The sequence below is a fragment of the Thalia democratica genome, chromosome 7 (assembly GCF_965202585.1).
Source record: "Thalia democratica chromosome 7, ktThaDemo2.hap1.1, whole genome shotgun sequence".
In the NCBI taxonomy this organism is placed as follows: Eukaryota; Metazoa; Chordata; class Thaliacea; order Salpida; family Salpidae; genus Thalia; species Thalia democratica.
The window spans coordinates 39,329,928-39,347,332 of NC_139171.1; the positions used below are offsets into that span (position 1 = coordinate 39,329,928).

The window sequence follows — 17,405 nt, forward strand, 5'->3', positions numbered from 1 at the left end:
TTCTGATCCGTGGTCTAAAATAAAAGAAGAAAAAATAAGAATGCTTAAATTGAATGAGACGGTTGATTTGCGCAAGACTTGTAAAAGCAGAACAGAAAAGAAAGCAACTTACTTGAAACCAAATACAACTGAACTAGCAAACAGCAGTGTTTTAAAAAAAGAAGAAGTTTTGTCAAAATCTTTATTTGTAGTTGGTAGTAAAGCTCTTTGTTTAAAGAAGTCTACAAAAAGTTTTACAAACTACAAGGCTGGGTTGAAAAAATTAAGAAGAGACCGACGTTTAAAGCAAAACGAGACAAGTACATGTGTTCATAAGAAAGTTACTTTACAGCCATTATTTGTAGTTGGTCAAAAGACTTCTTTGAAAAATGCCAAAAACAGTTTTGGAGTTTACCGTGCATACAAATCTGGTTTGAAAAGATACAATAGCAACTGAGGTGTTAAACAAAACCAGGTTAGTAAAAATTTTCAAGTAAAAAGAGTTAGAAAACGGTTATAAAAGTTTTTAGTAAAAAGTATCAAGTTAGTTTACATAAGTGCTTTTTCAGTTTTACATTTTTAATAACGCTATTTAACATTTTGAAACTAAATTCTGGTTTGAATAGTTTAAAAAATAATTAAAACTTACACAAAAACTTAAAAACAATAAAAACTCTGATTTTTATAAAAGATGACATCTAAAAATAACTTATTTTTTTATACATTGTTCTAAACAATTTTAACTTAAAAGAAATTGTGACTAGATGTTTCAAACTAAATAAATTATTTCAAATTTTTTGTTATTTTTGAGTATGATTTGTGTTTACGACTTATAACTTAGTTTTTTAGAATCTATTTTAGAAAATAATTTGTTGATATTTTTGTTTGTAAAATTATAGCTTTTTTTTTCATTGTACTATTAGACTTCGATAATTTTTCAGTGACATTTATAGATAATAACTTTCAATTTCAAAGAACAAGTTAATTTTGTTCATCTTATATATACTTCATCTAAATCTGTTATTGTTTAATTTTTTTAGTTTAACATTTTTTAAGCTTTTTAATTATTATTTTATAAGAGAAGATATTATACTTTACTGGTTTGTATACTATAACCAGTTTTTTATGCTGTAAATACAATAACGTATATATTTTTTTTGTGTAAAGTTCGGTAAATAGTTTTTATTGTGAAGAAGCACCATATTTTTCACAAACTTGTTATAAAGTTTGGATGTTATTTTTATGTCTTACTTTAGTTTAGGTATATTTGTCTTCAGCTTTATTTATAAACCCTAAACTAGCAATTTTCATTTTTTCGTATTAATTTGAAACAGAGAATATTTAAAAAGAAATTTTATAAACAAAGTTAATCTGGTTTTCTTTTAGCTAGTTTATTATGAAGAATTTGACTGTTCTTGAATATGTGTATTATGTAGTCTTAATATAATTTTCTTTTTGGGAGCAATTTTAAAAATTTATACATAATTTTTATTTTGTTCAAGTATGTTATACTTTTTATTATAAGAACAAAAGGAAACTATGTTTCCAAAGAGTTGCAGCCAATTTTAATATTGTTATTTTGGGATATTTTTTTATGTTTCTTTTAAACTTAACTTTAATAGGATGACAAAAAGTAACAGTAATAAATTTTAGCTGCAACTCTTTATATGGAAAGCTTCATAGCTAAGTTTTAGCTATGTCGGATGCACCTTTTGTAAAGTTAAACAATTTGCTATTTTTTGCATTTTTTATAAAATGACCAAAATGCATCAACTGTTTAACTTTACAATTGCCTGCTCGTTGGTCTTTCTGCTGAAACTGGTAAAATATTGAGTTATTTTTAAATACTCAAGCCAGTTGACTAAAGTGCATCAAAAATAAATTGAAAAAAAATTTAAATTATATCCTAGACTTATACAAGTTTTAATTTAATTGGAATTGTTTTTTACTGAAAAGTACATTGCGGGCTACAGTTTGCTGACCCTTGACATTTACCAAACTTTTTTCATAACGCCCCCTTTGAAGAATTAAAAAAAGCGATGGCCCCCTCCAACAAGGTTTCTCAAAAAACTATCCGAGGACCTTTATTTTTTTGCTCTTCATCACCAACAAAAGAATATCTAGTGTAAGTTACAGTTGATAGATAGCCTTACGCCCCCCTTATTTTTTAATGACCTACTTAAGGAAGCTCTGGTCTAGTGTAAGTTTTAAAAGTGTAAGTTCCGTAACTTCTAGTGTGAGTTTCAAAACTTTCCTTACAAACTATTAAGACCTTTTTGTATTTTCATCGTGAACTCCAGAATATCTAGGGTAAGTTTAAAGTTATGGCCTTTTGGCTCCCCTAAAGCCCCTTTACTAGTCACAACCCCCTTTTCAGCGTATAGCCTCCTAGATTTCTGAAATGGCCCCCAAAGGAGACCATATGACCCACTTTGGGAAAATCTGATATACACAAAGTTACAAGAAAATAAATGTGTCAGAGATTATTTTTTAATATGTATCACTTAAGTTAAAAACTAATACAACAAAAAGTCGAAAAAAGTTCAGTAAGTTACCGAGTCAAAAAAAAAATAACTGCTTATATTTTATTTTGCTATCAGTGTCAGAATTATTTAATAAAAAAATTGATAAATTTCAAAACTTAACATAATCATACCTAAATCGAATAAAAGCTTATAAACAGTTTTTATAAAGCAACTATAACCAAACCTTTGTAACTATACTGATTTGCCTACATAACTTAAATTGTTAGTTTGTTGCTATATATCAAGGTCTAATGCTTATATGAAAAATAAACATATGATAGAAAATACCCACAAACACAGTGCATCGTTAGAAAATTTATTACATATTACTTAGCTTATTTTGTAAAGCATAAAACAGATTTTTAAAAACTTAGTAATTACTAAAGTTACATTGAGATAATAACAAACACCAGATAAAAATAACTTTGGGGTAAAGCAAAATATTTCAAAATAATAATATGAAACCGAAAAAATCCCCCACTTTTTCTTTATTAACACCTAAATTTCCTGACTTTCCTTCAAAGTTATATGCGGAACTTAAACAGAATATTTAGTATATGTTGTTATACTAAATAAATAGCGATCAAAACAAGCTAACGGCGATTAACTTTAAAGAAAATTATAAAAATTTAAATACACAAAGATAGTAGCAACCGCTGGAAGAAAATCATCTTAAAATCAAAAGTATGTTTTGGTATTTCTTGGGATTACTATTTAATAATGATAAACAATATCAATTTAATCTAAATATAAAACCAAATTAGTCTATTTGATATTTTATTTTTCATAAATTTTCTAACTATGCAATTAAACTACGATATAATAATCAAATGTAGCAGCTTATGATTATAACATTCCTTTAAAAGTCTGTAATTGAAAAATTGTAAACTTATTTTTATACAAAAAACCACTTCAGCAAAACAATTAAAAAGATCTAGAGTTAAGGCTCAAAGTACTTTTACAAGCTTGCATGCATGATAAGTAAGTCATACTCATTCCTAACAAGTTGGCTTTTGGATTACAGTGTAGCCTAAAAACTGACACGCTTAAGGTTTTTTAGCCACAAAAAGAGAACATTTGTACTCATACGTCAGCATGCTCCTTGCATTGCACGTGTAATTTGAAGTGACCACTTCGTTGTGAAGCAGCTCGAAACCGATCTGCTTGGCGACGTCCAACACGTCTTCCAAGCTCAGCTCGATGCTGGCTTCGTTCCCGACACCTTGGAAATGGTACAGCAGAGGCCCCAAGTTGACCAGCAGCCCTCCCGGCTTCAGTATCTTCCAAACATTTTCCAAGTACTCGATGACGTTGTGCGCGGTGTCCAAGAAAAAGCAGCTCGCAATCACGTCGTACGAAGCTGTTTTGTTGAAATGTATATTTATTTATATTGATTATATTTTTTATGAGTTTACACCTAAAACAATAAAAAGTTTGTTGATCGTTTAAAAAACCTTCAAACAACTTTTTTTAATTAAATTTTGCTCTACTTGTAACCTATTTTCATATTTTGTTAAACATTTTACTGCTTAATAGTGTACACTGAAAACTTTAAAAGTTGTTAAAACTACCTGACAACTAAAATGTTTGCAAATTACGCAAACAACAATAAAACAAGCACTTGTTGTATACTTAAATGGTAAAACATTTTCTTAGAATAATAGAAATTTTTTTACAAAGTTTAATTACTGCATTTGTAACACTCTAGCAAGAGGATATTATTTACAAACCACAAAAAGTATAAGTGAGCATTGCTAGCTCTTTTGAGCAAGATAAAAGTCTGCACTAAATAATATCTGAATAAACATAAATACAACATGTTTTTATACTAGCAAATAGACGAAATTCTACACTTTTACTGACCAAGAAAAAACAATGTTAGAATTTAAAAAATACCCATTTTTATTACGGAATAAAACAAGGCTTTATTTTTAAAACTTAACAATTTAAGATATTAAAAGATTCTAAAAGTTTTTTATATATTTCTAAGAAATAGAACTGTGGATAAAATCAATTGTGTCATCTACATCCTTTTTGTCTACAATTTTAATAAAACATAATAACTTATTTAAAACTTGTGTACTGGTAACTACATGTATAAATATTATTATACAAAAATACTAATATTACGATTGTATCTACATACAAATCTTTTTTTCAAAGAATCCTACTAATAAAATTTGATGTAGTTTTAAGAATGTTTTGGAGTTTACTAAAGTTTTGGAGATTGAGAAGTACCTTGAAGGCACAAAGTAAAATAACAGAAACAACGTTTTTATTATTAATTTTGTCAAAGGATCAATAGCAAATTCTTTATTTTATAAACTAACACCACATTTATTTTAAGTAAAATTTATGGAACTTTTTCTTAAAACTTTAGCCTTTTTCTCTTAAACATAAAAGGGGAAAGGAAAGAGTACAAAATTTAAGTGATATTACATTAAAATTGATAATAATATTCTGATTAAATTTGTTACAACTGAACATTTAAATAACAAAAACCAACGTTTATACTTGTTTGTAGGACTTAAATATTTTTTTTGAAAAAACTATAATATTGATTTTTTTTTGACTCTTTTTGTTTGAAGTGAAAGTAAAACTGGCATTTCAGAATTTTTTCTAGGAGTCATTGAATTTATTTCTTTTAAATTATTATATAATGTAGTTAGAAATTAAGCATGTAACAACCTTCCTCAGAACAAACTTCAAGAAAGTCTCCGGCAATCATCGAAAATCTGTTCTTGTAAGGCAACGTGCCTGGAAATACATCGGGAAACTTGACCGGCCTCACAGTGTCTTCGAACTTGAGGTTGTTGCAACGCTGCTCCACCCAAGGATAGATTGTTCTTTGGTGAAAATCGTTTTCCGATTCACCTTCAGTGCTGCAAAATAATAAAAATAATACAAGACTGACGGTATAAACTGGTGGTTATAGAAATTTATAAAAACTGTGCACAGTAAATAACTTGAAAAAATGTATATACTAAATTATTAATTGCTTTTTTTTTTGCTTTTAAGTTTTTGTTGGACTTCTTGATTCAACATTTATAAGAGCTTGTCAAGAACTAGCAAAACGCAGATTTTGAAGTTGAAATAAGGTAAAATATTCATTTGTATATAAATCATCAACACCATTCATCAAAATAATTGTACATAAAAAACTATTTCCGCGCTCACTTTGAGGAACACGTGATCAAATATAGATTGTTAAAAACAATTATTGCTATAAGTTAAAAATAATAGTCTTAAGTTTATTTTATTTTTAAAGCAAATTTATTTTAATAAAATTCGAAACAAATTCGGGCAATCTTTTAATTGACAAAATCTATAAATCATTTAACCAATTTAATCATACTTTTTTAGTAGTTAAAAAAAAATAATTATTTTTTTTTATACACAAATAAAACAAAATTTATTTGTATAATTCAGAGACTTATAAAGTTAATTACATAAAACTTTCGTTTTGAAATGTATTTTTTCATAAATCATAACATTTAACAATTTAAATTGTAGTACTTAGAGCTCGAATTAAAAAAAAATCATAAAGGTCATTTTGTACAACAGTTTTAATCACAATAAACTTACTTGTTAAATATTTGATTAGCAACAAATAACATAAAGAAACTGAATTCGTTACCAACAGCAAAATAACCGCGTTTAGAAAATTCCCACGTTAATCTGCCCAGTCCACAACCAGGAACCAAAACTTTAACTTCATCTGTCTTTTGATTTAAAATGATATATAGTTTGTTATACAACTAGATTATGTAAAAAAATTGTTTTATATAATTTAAACTTTTTCTTTAAGGTTTAAACTATATCTTTTATTCTCAATGCATAAACAAGGATTAAAAAGAGTATTATTTGTTGTAAACTGGTAATATAATTTATTTTAACTTAACATTGTCATAGAATAATTTAAAAAGTTTTTATTAGAATTTCCATTACTTTTAAATTACTTTGACGAAAATTACTGCTGTCATAATATGGATATATATTAAACATATTATTATATTATTTGTAATAAACTAACATCTGGATGTTTAAGCGGTTTATATTTCAACACTTGTTCAAGTACTGGTTCATAACAGCTTTTTCTTTCACTTTGACCTTCTTTTGACCAATCTCTTGCAATTTGTCGCAAAGTTGACTTTACTTTAGTCAAATGGAAAGAAGACACATCCTTTATTGATTTAACCTGGTTAAAAAATGTGTTGTTGAAAATTTTGAGGTAATGCAATAAGATGAGATTCACCCACTTAGTTTGTGCTCTTTTAAATGTCTTTTGCCACATATATTTAGTTACAAAAAACAATATGTAGACACCGCGTATTTTGGTATTTCATTAAATAATTTTTTTAATTAAAAGAGCTCGAATAGAAGAAAATTGTTAGCATAAAATTTAAAATTTAGCTAATAAAACGTTTAGATGAAAATATATAAAAATATTAATAACAGTATAGTTAATAAAAAGATTTTATTATTTTTGAATAATTGTATTTGTACTAGCTTGATATATGTTAAGTCTTGAATATAAAAATACTAGGTCAATAATAACAAGTATTAAGTTTTATGACAACAATGATTTTTTTCTGGACTTTTTGATTACAATGTTTCACCAACAAGGCGGATAATCAGATAGTAAATAAATCTATACAAAAAATCCATTCGTATAATGAAGCAAACTTAACAATAAAATTAAGTAACATATATACTATACTAAAATATTTAATTTTTACTTAATTTTTTTTTAACTCACAAGTAATGCTTTTTTTTTGTTATTGTACAAAGATTAGACTGTGAAAGTTTGAAGAAAATTGCTTGAAAAATGTAGGAGGAGATAGATTTTAAACAAAATAGTCTTTTTTCGCTGTTTTAGTTTTCCCTTCCCATAGGGAAACTAGTATGCGGCCCAACTTTGACTGGTCATATATCAAAAATTATTCGAACTTTTTAAAACCATAAAAAGCGTCTTAAAGCTTAGAAAAAATTCTATAAATTAAGATCAACTTGTAAAAAAACATGACTTACCCCCCCTTATGGCCTTTATATAATATAACAAAAAAGTATTTCATTATTATGTTCTAAAATTAGTTCAATAAACTATACAGTTTTAGGAAATTAATGTTTAAAATAGATTAAATTAAGTAGTTTTATAACAGAAGTATAAATACTTGTTGTTCTTATTAAATTTCTATTGAGACCTTACTTACTTTTAATCATTTTACTTAAACTAGAGTAAAAGCACAATCCTTTGTCAGAGTATAAATTTTATGTATTTTGTTACAAAACTAGTTTATTTTAATTTTTATATGAAATAATTTTTAGTTTAACTTTAGACACTGACAAATAAACTGAGAAATAAAAAAAATATAAACATTTTTTCTTTTATTTTTGATTTTATTACATTCATAACAAATCTGAAATTCAAATGATCTTTAAAAAGAGGATTTAGTAGCTAATAACGATTTAAATAAAATTAAACCTAAACATGGGCATAAAACAAAACTGAAAAAGTATTTTAATAATAAAATATAAGCAGAAACTGTTCATATAGTTTTCAAGCTTATAGGTTTATTAACAAAATTATATTAAAATTTTCACTATTTTCATTTGTATAGTTAAGTATCACTTCGTTTTTCAAAACTAACTGAAAAATCATAAAATAACTAAATGAAACACAAAAATCAGAGTAAACTTTGAAAAAATCAAAACTATAAATAACCCTGAAAACTAAATCTATTTTTCCAACAATTGAAGTTAAACTAAATTAAAAAAACTTAAAATAACAATATGGCCCAGATAAAGTATTAAGAGTAACATTTAATACTTTTGAAGAGTTTAGTTTGTTCTAATAAAAATTTTTCATTAGTTTAAAGTAATATTTTTAATTAAATTTTTTATTCCAAGTTAAATTCTGATATTGTGCTTAGTTAAATTATATGACCAATATTGAGTTTGTTATGAAAAGTTTTTTATCAAATAATTTTAAATCATTGCTTAAATTTATCAATATAGTTAAAAATAATAATTTCAATATTTGCAACTAAATGGTATATCAATACTTTTAAATAAAAAATATAACTTATGTTTTCTATTTGTTTTATTAGTAGCTTTGAAATTATAGAAATTATAATTATTTTAGCAAAATATAATTAAGTTTAGGTAGAAGCAATTACTTATGGGCTTATTTTTATCAAAATTTGTATTATAGCATAAAAAAGATCATAAATTTTGTTTAAAAGCTGTCAATAGTAACAAAATTTTAATCCACAAAATGAACTTTGATGAGGAGATTTTCTAAAATTAAAGTCAAAAAGAAAGCAGTGGTCATCAATTTAATTCTGTTTTTACCTTTTGCAAAAATAAATCTTTACATTAAAGAGCTTTTTTTTGTTTAAAAATGTAAAAACTAACTGATACCAAAAACTAGTTTTTTTATAGGCATATTTCATCTACATTCTAAACCATAATTGATCAACTACATTGTATATATATATATATATATATAAAATAAGGTTAATGTTTAAACTTAAACACTTTCAACTGAGCCCACTTGAAGGGCTTTAAATAATTTATTCAAATGGCGATTTTAAAAATTCTGGAACATATGTTTCACAAAGCTTTAATTTTTCATAAAGCTTTGATCATCAGCCAGTTAAATTCAAAATACAAAGCACTGTACTAAACAAAGATACAAAAGTTATGCAAAAAAACAAAAAACAGTATGACGTAATATTGTACATTACAAATATTCAGCACAAAAATCGATCTACCCTCTAACTAATTAAACAACTAAAATTAACGAAAACAACAGTTAATTGACTATTAAATTCTTCAAAATTTGTTGTGTTTTAAAAGAAGCTTTTTCATATGTCGACAAGACGATATAAATTCGCTTCTCTTATTTAAACAACCTTCCTTTTTTAACGCATACATAACGGCTGTTAACTGAGCTTTAAGCGGCCTTAAGCGCAAAAACATTGATTTTAAATTAACTTGGGAGGTGATAAAAAGAGCACAGCCAATAGCAGATGGTAACAACCCTGTTTGTAGGCTGTGCTTAAAAGAATCAACAGCCGTTATGTATGCGTTAAAAAAGGAAGGTTGTTTAAATAAGAGAAGCGAATTTATATCGTCTTGTCGACATATGAAAAAGCTTCTTTTAAAACACAACAAATTTTGAAGAATTTAATAGTCAATTAACTGTTGTTTTCGTTAATTTTAGTTGTTTAATTAGTTAGAGGGTAGATCGATTTTTGTGCTGAATATTTGTAATGTACAATATTACGTCATACTGTTTTTTGCTTTTTGCATAACTTTTGTATCTTTGTTTAGTACAGTGCTTTGTATTTTGAATTTAACTGGCTGATGATCAAAGCTTTATGAAAAATTAAAGCTTTGTGAAACATATGTTCCAGAATTTTTAAAATCGCCATTTGAATAAATTATATTTATATATATATATATATATATATATATATATATAAAGCCCTTAAGGTGGGCTCAGTGTGAAAGATTTGATTTATCAAGTTAAATAACTTAATTGTATATATATATATATATATATATATATATATATGTGTATTAGAAAAATAAGATTTTAAAAATACTGGTACATATGTTTAATAAGACTAGACGCCTTAATCATCAGCCAGTTAAATTTAAAATAAAAAGCACTTTGCTAAACATAGATGTAAAATTTATACAAATAAACAAAAAACACTATGACGTAATATTGCATTACAAAAATTCAATACAAAAATTGATCTACCATCTAACTTTCAAACAACTAAAATTAACAAAAGCAACAGTTAAGTGACTTAAACAAAAATAATTTCGTTAATTTTAGTTGTTTGATTAGTTAGATGGTAGATTGATTTTTGTACTGAATATTTGTAATGTACAATATTCAATTCTTACGTCATATTGTTTTTGTTTTTTTGTAAACTTTTGCATCTTTGTTTACCAAAGTGCTTTTTATTTTAAATTTGAACGGGCTGAAGATTAGAGACAATCTTTTTTGTCTTTATGAAACATATGTTCCAGCATTTTAAAAATCGTCATTTCAATAAATTATATATATATGTATATCTATAAAGGTTTATTTCAAGAGAAGGACATCAGCTTCAAAACAACTTCAAAATAAAGCACAAAAAAAACACAAAAATGAAAGTTAAAAAATTTAGCATAAATAGATTATGATGTAATTTTGAAACTATCAAAAATCATGCAAAACGGCTTGTGCAAAAATTAATTTACCAATTGTCAATAAACTGGCAAAAGTTCATAAAACTTCAGTGACTAAGGTGGGCTCAGTGTGAAAGATTTGATCTATCAAGTTAAATAACTTAATTCTATATAAATATATATAAACAATTAACTTGTTTATAAAAGTAAGTAAAAAGCTTTAAAAAACTTCAAGAAAAAACATGAAAATGAACAAATTTTAATACTTCCTATTTTATTTAATAGACACAAAATGAACTTATTGAAGAAAACTACAGTGAAAAAAGTTAACATCACAAAACTGGCAGTTGACGCAATCGTGAAAACGCTGTAAATAGTTAAGGGCATAGGGGGGTCTACCTTGATTTTTACATGTTGATCTTATTTTATAGAGTTTTATCTGAGCTATTAGACATTTTTAACCGCTTGAAAAAATACAAAGTATATTTTGAGATATGAGCGATTAAAGTTGGTGATCTCAATAGGTTCCCAATGGAAGGTGCAAACTAAAAATGCGAAAAAAGACCATTTCACTAAAAATCTATCTCTTCCTTCATTTTTTAAGCAATCTTCTTCAAATTTTCACAGAAAGTGTATTATTAAATTTCAAAAAGATTGAATGCAGGATTTTTTTTAATTTTGAAAAATAAAATTTTTATTAAAAATAAAACCACCTATTTTTTTGTTTTTTTTTATCTAAAATTTTTATTTCTTAATTTTTTCGAAATTCCAACATTCAAAGTCTTCTAAATTACAAAAGGAACGTTTCCTGAAAGTTTGAGGTCTCCAGCTCAAAAAATAAGGGAGAAGATAGGTTTTTAGTGATTTTTTAAGTTTCCGAAAAAATTGACATTGAAAAATTTGCGGTCCATACGTTTGTATTGGAAACTTTTTATAAAAATTACAATATCTCAAAAGTTAAATAAGATTTTTTTATTCTGTAAAAACTGGCTTGTAGTTTGTACTTTAAACTTTTATATAAGATACAATGTTATTTTTAGTAAAAAAAATGTTGGACCCCCCTATGCCCTTAATTATTAAGAGGTCTACAGGTAGACGGATGTATTCATAAAGCAGCAGGGAAAGATTTGCTCAAAGAATGCAAAACACTCAATGGTTGTGAGACTGGTCAATCAAAGATCATTAAAGATACAAGCTGCCCACAAGACACATAATTCACACTGTTGGTCCAAAAAGTGAGTTTCCAGAGGAACTTTCGAGCTGTTACACTACTAGTTTGGAACTGATGAAAAAACACAATCTAAAAACTATTGCTTTCTGCTGCGTTTCAACCGGAATTTATGGCTTTCCAAATGATAAGGCTGCAAAATTGGTTTTTAACAAAGTAGTCGAGTGGATGAAAAGCAACCCAGATGCTTTAAATCAGGTGATTTTCTGCAACTTTTTGCCACAGGACCTGAAACTTTACACCAAGCTGATGGTAGAGTACAACCACAAACTAGAGAATGAGCAACCTGTTCAAGTTGTATCTTTTGCTGTTGAAGAAAAATAGTTGCTTTCCACCAAGGAAGCAGCCAATATGAAGAAAAATATGATATGATATTTTCTTCTTTTTCACAAGCAATACCATTAGATCATTGTTTGACCTAATACATTTAAACTAAGTTTCTTTGTTTCTTTTCTTTATTTCAGTTCCTTGGGGGTGCGAGATGGCTTTTCATTTTTGTATGATAAATAGGGAGATTTTCACTCTCTGATAAAATATTTAACACTCTCAAATAAATACTCTCTGATTCCATAAGCTTAACTTAGAACAGCTTATTTATTTTTTTAAGTACATATATTCATAACAAAATGTATAAAAAGTTTAATTTTAAGTTTAAGCCTAATTATTACTTTTCTAGTGGTTTTTCCTCAATTCTAACATTTTTCCAAATCTTAAAAAACTAAATGACGAAGTCATAGGCTGAAGCATTGTTTTTGTATAAATTTTATGAAAAAAAATGCCTTAGTAATTGACTTTTTATTTTTCTTAGAATACAGTTTATTTAATTAGTACTCAATCATGTCAAAGATAAGGAAGTTGACTGGTAGTTATGTTCAGTTTGGTTTTACTTGCACTGAAACAGTTGAAGGCCTGCAAAAACCGCAATGCATGTTATGTAACATAGTACTTTCGAACTCAAATTTGAAGCCATCTAAGTTGCAAGAACATTTAAACAAACAACATGGTGGAGCAGATATTTCAGGTCATGATTTTGAGTCATTGAAATCTAAAAGGATCAGCTATGAATCACGAGGAACACTTCCAAAGTTCGGTTTTGTATCTGCTGGCTTCTGACCATGTGGCGTATAACATAGCTAAATCCAAAAAGCCTCATACAATTGCTGAAGAGTTGATAAAGCCATGTGTGTTACAAATGACAGAAGATGTTCAGGGAAAAAAAGCTTGAGTTAATGCCGCTATCTAATAATATTATTCAAAGTTGAATTAAAGATTTAAGTTCGGATGTTTTGGATCAAGTCATTGCTGAAATAAAAGCTAGTTCTTTAAAAAATCTCTCTCCAGTTGGACGAATCAACCAATATTGAAAATTGCAGTCAATTGATTGTACTAGTGAGATATGTGCATGATGGTTCGATAAAAGAAGATTTCTACTTTGTGAAGACCTGAAGAGAACCACTAAAGCAAAAGACATATTTCAATGTATCAAGATTTTTTTTGCAAAACATGACTTAGACATGCAAGTTATTGGTTCTGTGTGTTCAATGAATATGTTTCCAAAACTTGATGAAAAAGCACTAAGTACTCTCATTCCATTAGCGACTACTTACTTGTGCGAGTCTGGATTTAGTACTTTTTTGTCAACAAAAACTAAATCAAGAAACTGCTTGAATGCACAGGCAGACATGCGAATTGCCATCAGCAACAAAATGCCACGTTTTCAGAAAGTTTTGTACAATAAACAGAAACAAAAAAGTAATTAACTTTAGAGTAGATTTAAAATTAAGTTCTTAATCTTTTGAAAATAATATTGCATGAACAGAATTTTAATAATTTGTTAAATATCTTGTGACTATAACGACGTGTAATTTAGAATTTATTTATTAAATATATAAGATTAGTTTAGTTTTTTCCTAATGTTAATTGAATTTTTTTTTCCATAAAGATAGATTTGTTTAATTGAAAAGTAATTAATTTTTTAAGTTAGTATAAAAATGAGCAGGTAGAATTACAAGTGATGAGCTCATTATTTATTTTATTTTATTTTTGTTAGTATAGTACACTATCATAAAAATTAAAATACAAATTATTAATTAATGAAATTGATGATTTTATAATCAAATTATTAATAAATAATTATAGCATATAGTGTTAGGGGTGCGAGATTAAATTAAGAGACTTTAGGGTTGCGGGACATCAAAAAGGTTAAGTTTATTTGTTTAAACACCACAATTAAAATATTATTTTGATACACATATTTGTCAAAATATTCATTTAAATGTATTTGCAGATATAACATTTATTTGCTTAAACATTACTACTTAAATATTATTTTGGTTTATATATTTGACACACAGATTTCAATCTTACAACTACATCAGTTTCAATCTGCCATTAGGACTCCTAATTTACCTTAATCACCAATGCTATTACACTACTGTCGTAATCGTTAAAGCCAATACTGCGTATTAAAAAACTAACATAGTCTTTAAATGTTAATAAATTATTTTTTAAAACTTAATTAATGTTAATCAAACTTAAACACCTTAAAACAACAAAATAGTAATAAAAAAAAAAATTAAGAAAAAAAGAAGAGTTTTGAAGTCCTAAAAACTGTCTGAAATTTTGAAAAAATATCTAAACTAGCATGACCCAGCCTGAGTTTTTCAAAAAAGTTCATACTACCATGAGTTGGCCTGATTTTCTAAAATTTCAAACCAGCCTGAGTATGTGGTCTACCTTGTGAAAAAGATAAATTTCAATAAACAAGTGGTCAATCAAAATAAATAAAATTATAACCATGTTTCAATATAAAACCTATGAATTTAAACACATCCATTAATTAAAATCATAAGAATAAATGTTTTTTTTTACAAAAACTAAAATTGGATCTTATATAAAAGGTTGTGTTACACTACATTTAAAAGTAATTTTTTTGATTGATTTATTATTTCCTCATTAATCATAAAGCATTTTGTAATACCTTTGTTCTCTTCTGTTAAGACCCAAAGAACACCTATTGTAAGTTTAGAATATCCTTGTGAAATACCTAAAACTTGTTTTGCTATTCATCTTAGACTCAAAAATATCTAGCTTATAAATTTAGACTCCGGGATTTCTATATTGCTTAACACAAAAAAAATAATAACAATTTAAAAAAAAATTGTAATGCTTATAATTTATAATTTTTAAGGGTATTTTGTAGTAAATAAAAATATCTTATTTACCTCAGAACCACTTTTTTACATTTTTGCAGATAAATAGTTGAAAAACAAAACGTTCTACTCAAGTATACCTAGTTAACCTATTATTACAGATCTTTTTGTACTCTTCATAAAACTACAGTGCTTTCTACTTAAACATAGAAACTTTAGCATTTATTTATTTGTAATTTTTCAACTAAATTTTAAGGTTATTTTTCTTTTTGGACTACCTAAAACTAAAACTAACTTCATTGTAACTTTCATTGACAAATACATCACCAGCATTTGCTACATCGGTTAAATAAATAGAATTTTCATCAATACACACTTTAGCTTCTTCCAGCTGTTTTATAAAACTTGGAAGCATTTTCTGGTGTTTGAATGAAAGCTTCTTGTAATTTTGTTGAGCAATGTGTATGGTGTTAAAGGCAGATTTTCTGATGAGTTGATTTTTTATTTATTGTGAAATAATATTTTGTTACAACAATGTTTATTTTAAAAAACCGTGCTTACTGTTTTGCATTAAAAATATTTTATATAATTACATTTTACTTAAATTTACAACAAACAGAAACCATCAAGTTAAAAATAATGAATAACTTCATTAAAGTAAAACTTATTTTATAAACTGAATATTTTGAAAATATATATTTAAATTTTATTATCAGAATACACATTTAAATATCTCAGAAAGTTACCTAGTATATTACATTTTAAGAATTTAAAACAGTAAAACATCAAAATAAAATTTATTTCGTATAAGGATATACCAAGTTTATTAACAAAATTGCTACCAGGAGGGATAATCTATTGACCACTAACTGTTAATATGTTTGACATATATATACTAATGATTGAAATTAAACATTTTCTTAACTATAAATTCACTTTTATTTTTTAATTTGTAAGGTATAATCCAGAACAAGCATAGTTTTACAATTAAATATATGAGTTTGTAAATACTAAAACAACTTGAGTAACTTTAAAATTACTTACATGAAGTAGTACCTATAGTTTAGAAAAGATAAACTAGTTATGCACCGAATCAGTAAAAAATGGAGTCAAAACAATTTTTTTAAATTACTGAATGCATCATTCAAATAAACAGTCAAAAACTTTGCCCATACACAGGTAAAAAAAATTCTATAATAAAATACATCTAGTTTTAACCTGTATGCGCGTAATGCATTTATACACCTTGTAAAGTGTACCTTTTCTTCATCAACAACTTCCACTTTATCACTTTTTTTGTTATTATCCATAATTAAAAATAAAACATTAAGACCTAAAACTTTGATTACTTTTTTTTTTAATTTTTATAATAAAGTATTATTTCACATATACTGATTATATAAGACTGCTTAAATAAAGATGTATGTAGATTTTATAATAAACTTAAAAATTTACTATACAAAAATGTAAAGACTTGAAAAAACTAAATGTCAAAAAAGTGGGTAGGTGTCAAATATGAACCAAGGGTCACTTTTGCACCAAGGAACATTTTTGCATAAAAATACTTTTGCATGGGTTGATTTTTTATTTATTTTAATTTTAAACTTTCCATCAATTTTTTTTACTATCACTGTTACCCCTAACCCTTACCCTTGGTAACTTTTTTTTCTTCTTTTTCTAAGGTCTCAGTCAATCAGAAGTTTTTGGACTGATGATCTTAATGTTAAGGTAAAAACTTGTTATCCCTAGGCAAATAAAAGTAAAAAGAATGTTTCTGCCGAGTTAAATTTTTCCACTTATCACTTATGTCATAAAAATTACAACTATCAGTATTAAGATGCCTTTTAATGTAGTACCTTTAACACAGCAATTAGACTGAATGTAATTCTAAGAATTTAGCACCAAAGTAGTTTCATTGTAAAACATAGTAACTACTTATAGATTGACTGTTCAATTTTCTTTGGTTTACTCAGGCAGGCTTTTGTGATTCAAAGAGTGGGAACCCAAAACTATCTGAGTTTTAAAAAAAATCATTAAAACTTGAGTGGGCCTGAAATTTTCTTTTTGTTTTATTTAGCCTGAGTTGTCTAAAATAGCTAAATCTATGTGAGATTCACTATAAAATTAACTTTTAAATTTTGAGGTACTTAACTTTAAAATCCTAGTAGATAGGTTTTATTTTTAACTAATTATGAAAAACTTGACCAAAAGTTTTTATGAGAAGATTTTTAAAAAACTAGCATAAATTCTTACAAGCATAGAAAAGGTTTTCTAAATATCTTCTAGGTTTAAAAAATGTCTTTCAGGTTTTTGAAATTTTTTTGACCATTT

The 17,405-nt window shown here is 26.2% G+C and overlaps 1 protein-coding gene across 1 annotated transcript; it reads right to left on the reverse strand.

Moving 5' to 3' along the window:
• Positions 1-3,334: 3,334 nt before the first annotated feature.
• Positions 3,335-16,418, reverse strand: LOC145840484 (carnosine N-methyltransferase-like). Its single transcript, XM_082947759.1, has 6 exons — positions 16,293-16,418; positions 15,370-15,559; positions 6,538-6,702; positions 6,090-6,226; positions 5,193-5,386; positions 3,335-3,864 (listed from the first exon to the last, which is right to left on the reverse strand). The coding sequence occupies exons 1-6, from the start codon at positions 16,382-16,384 to the stop codon at positions 3,551-3,553; spliced, it is 1,092 nt and encodes a 363-aa protein (XP_082803885.1). The 5' UTR covers positions 16,385-16,418; the 3' UTR covers positions 3,335-3,550.
• Between the last annotated feature and the right edge of the window lie 987 nt (positions 16,419-17,405).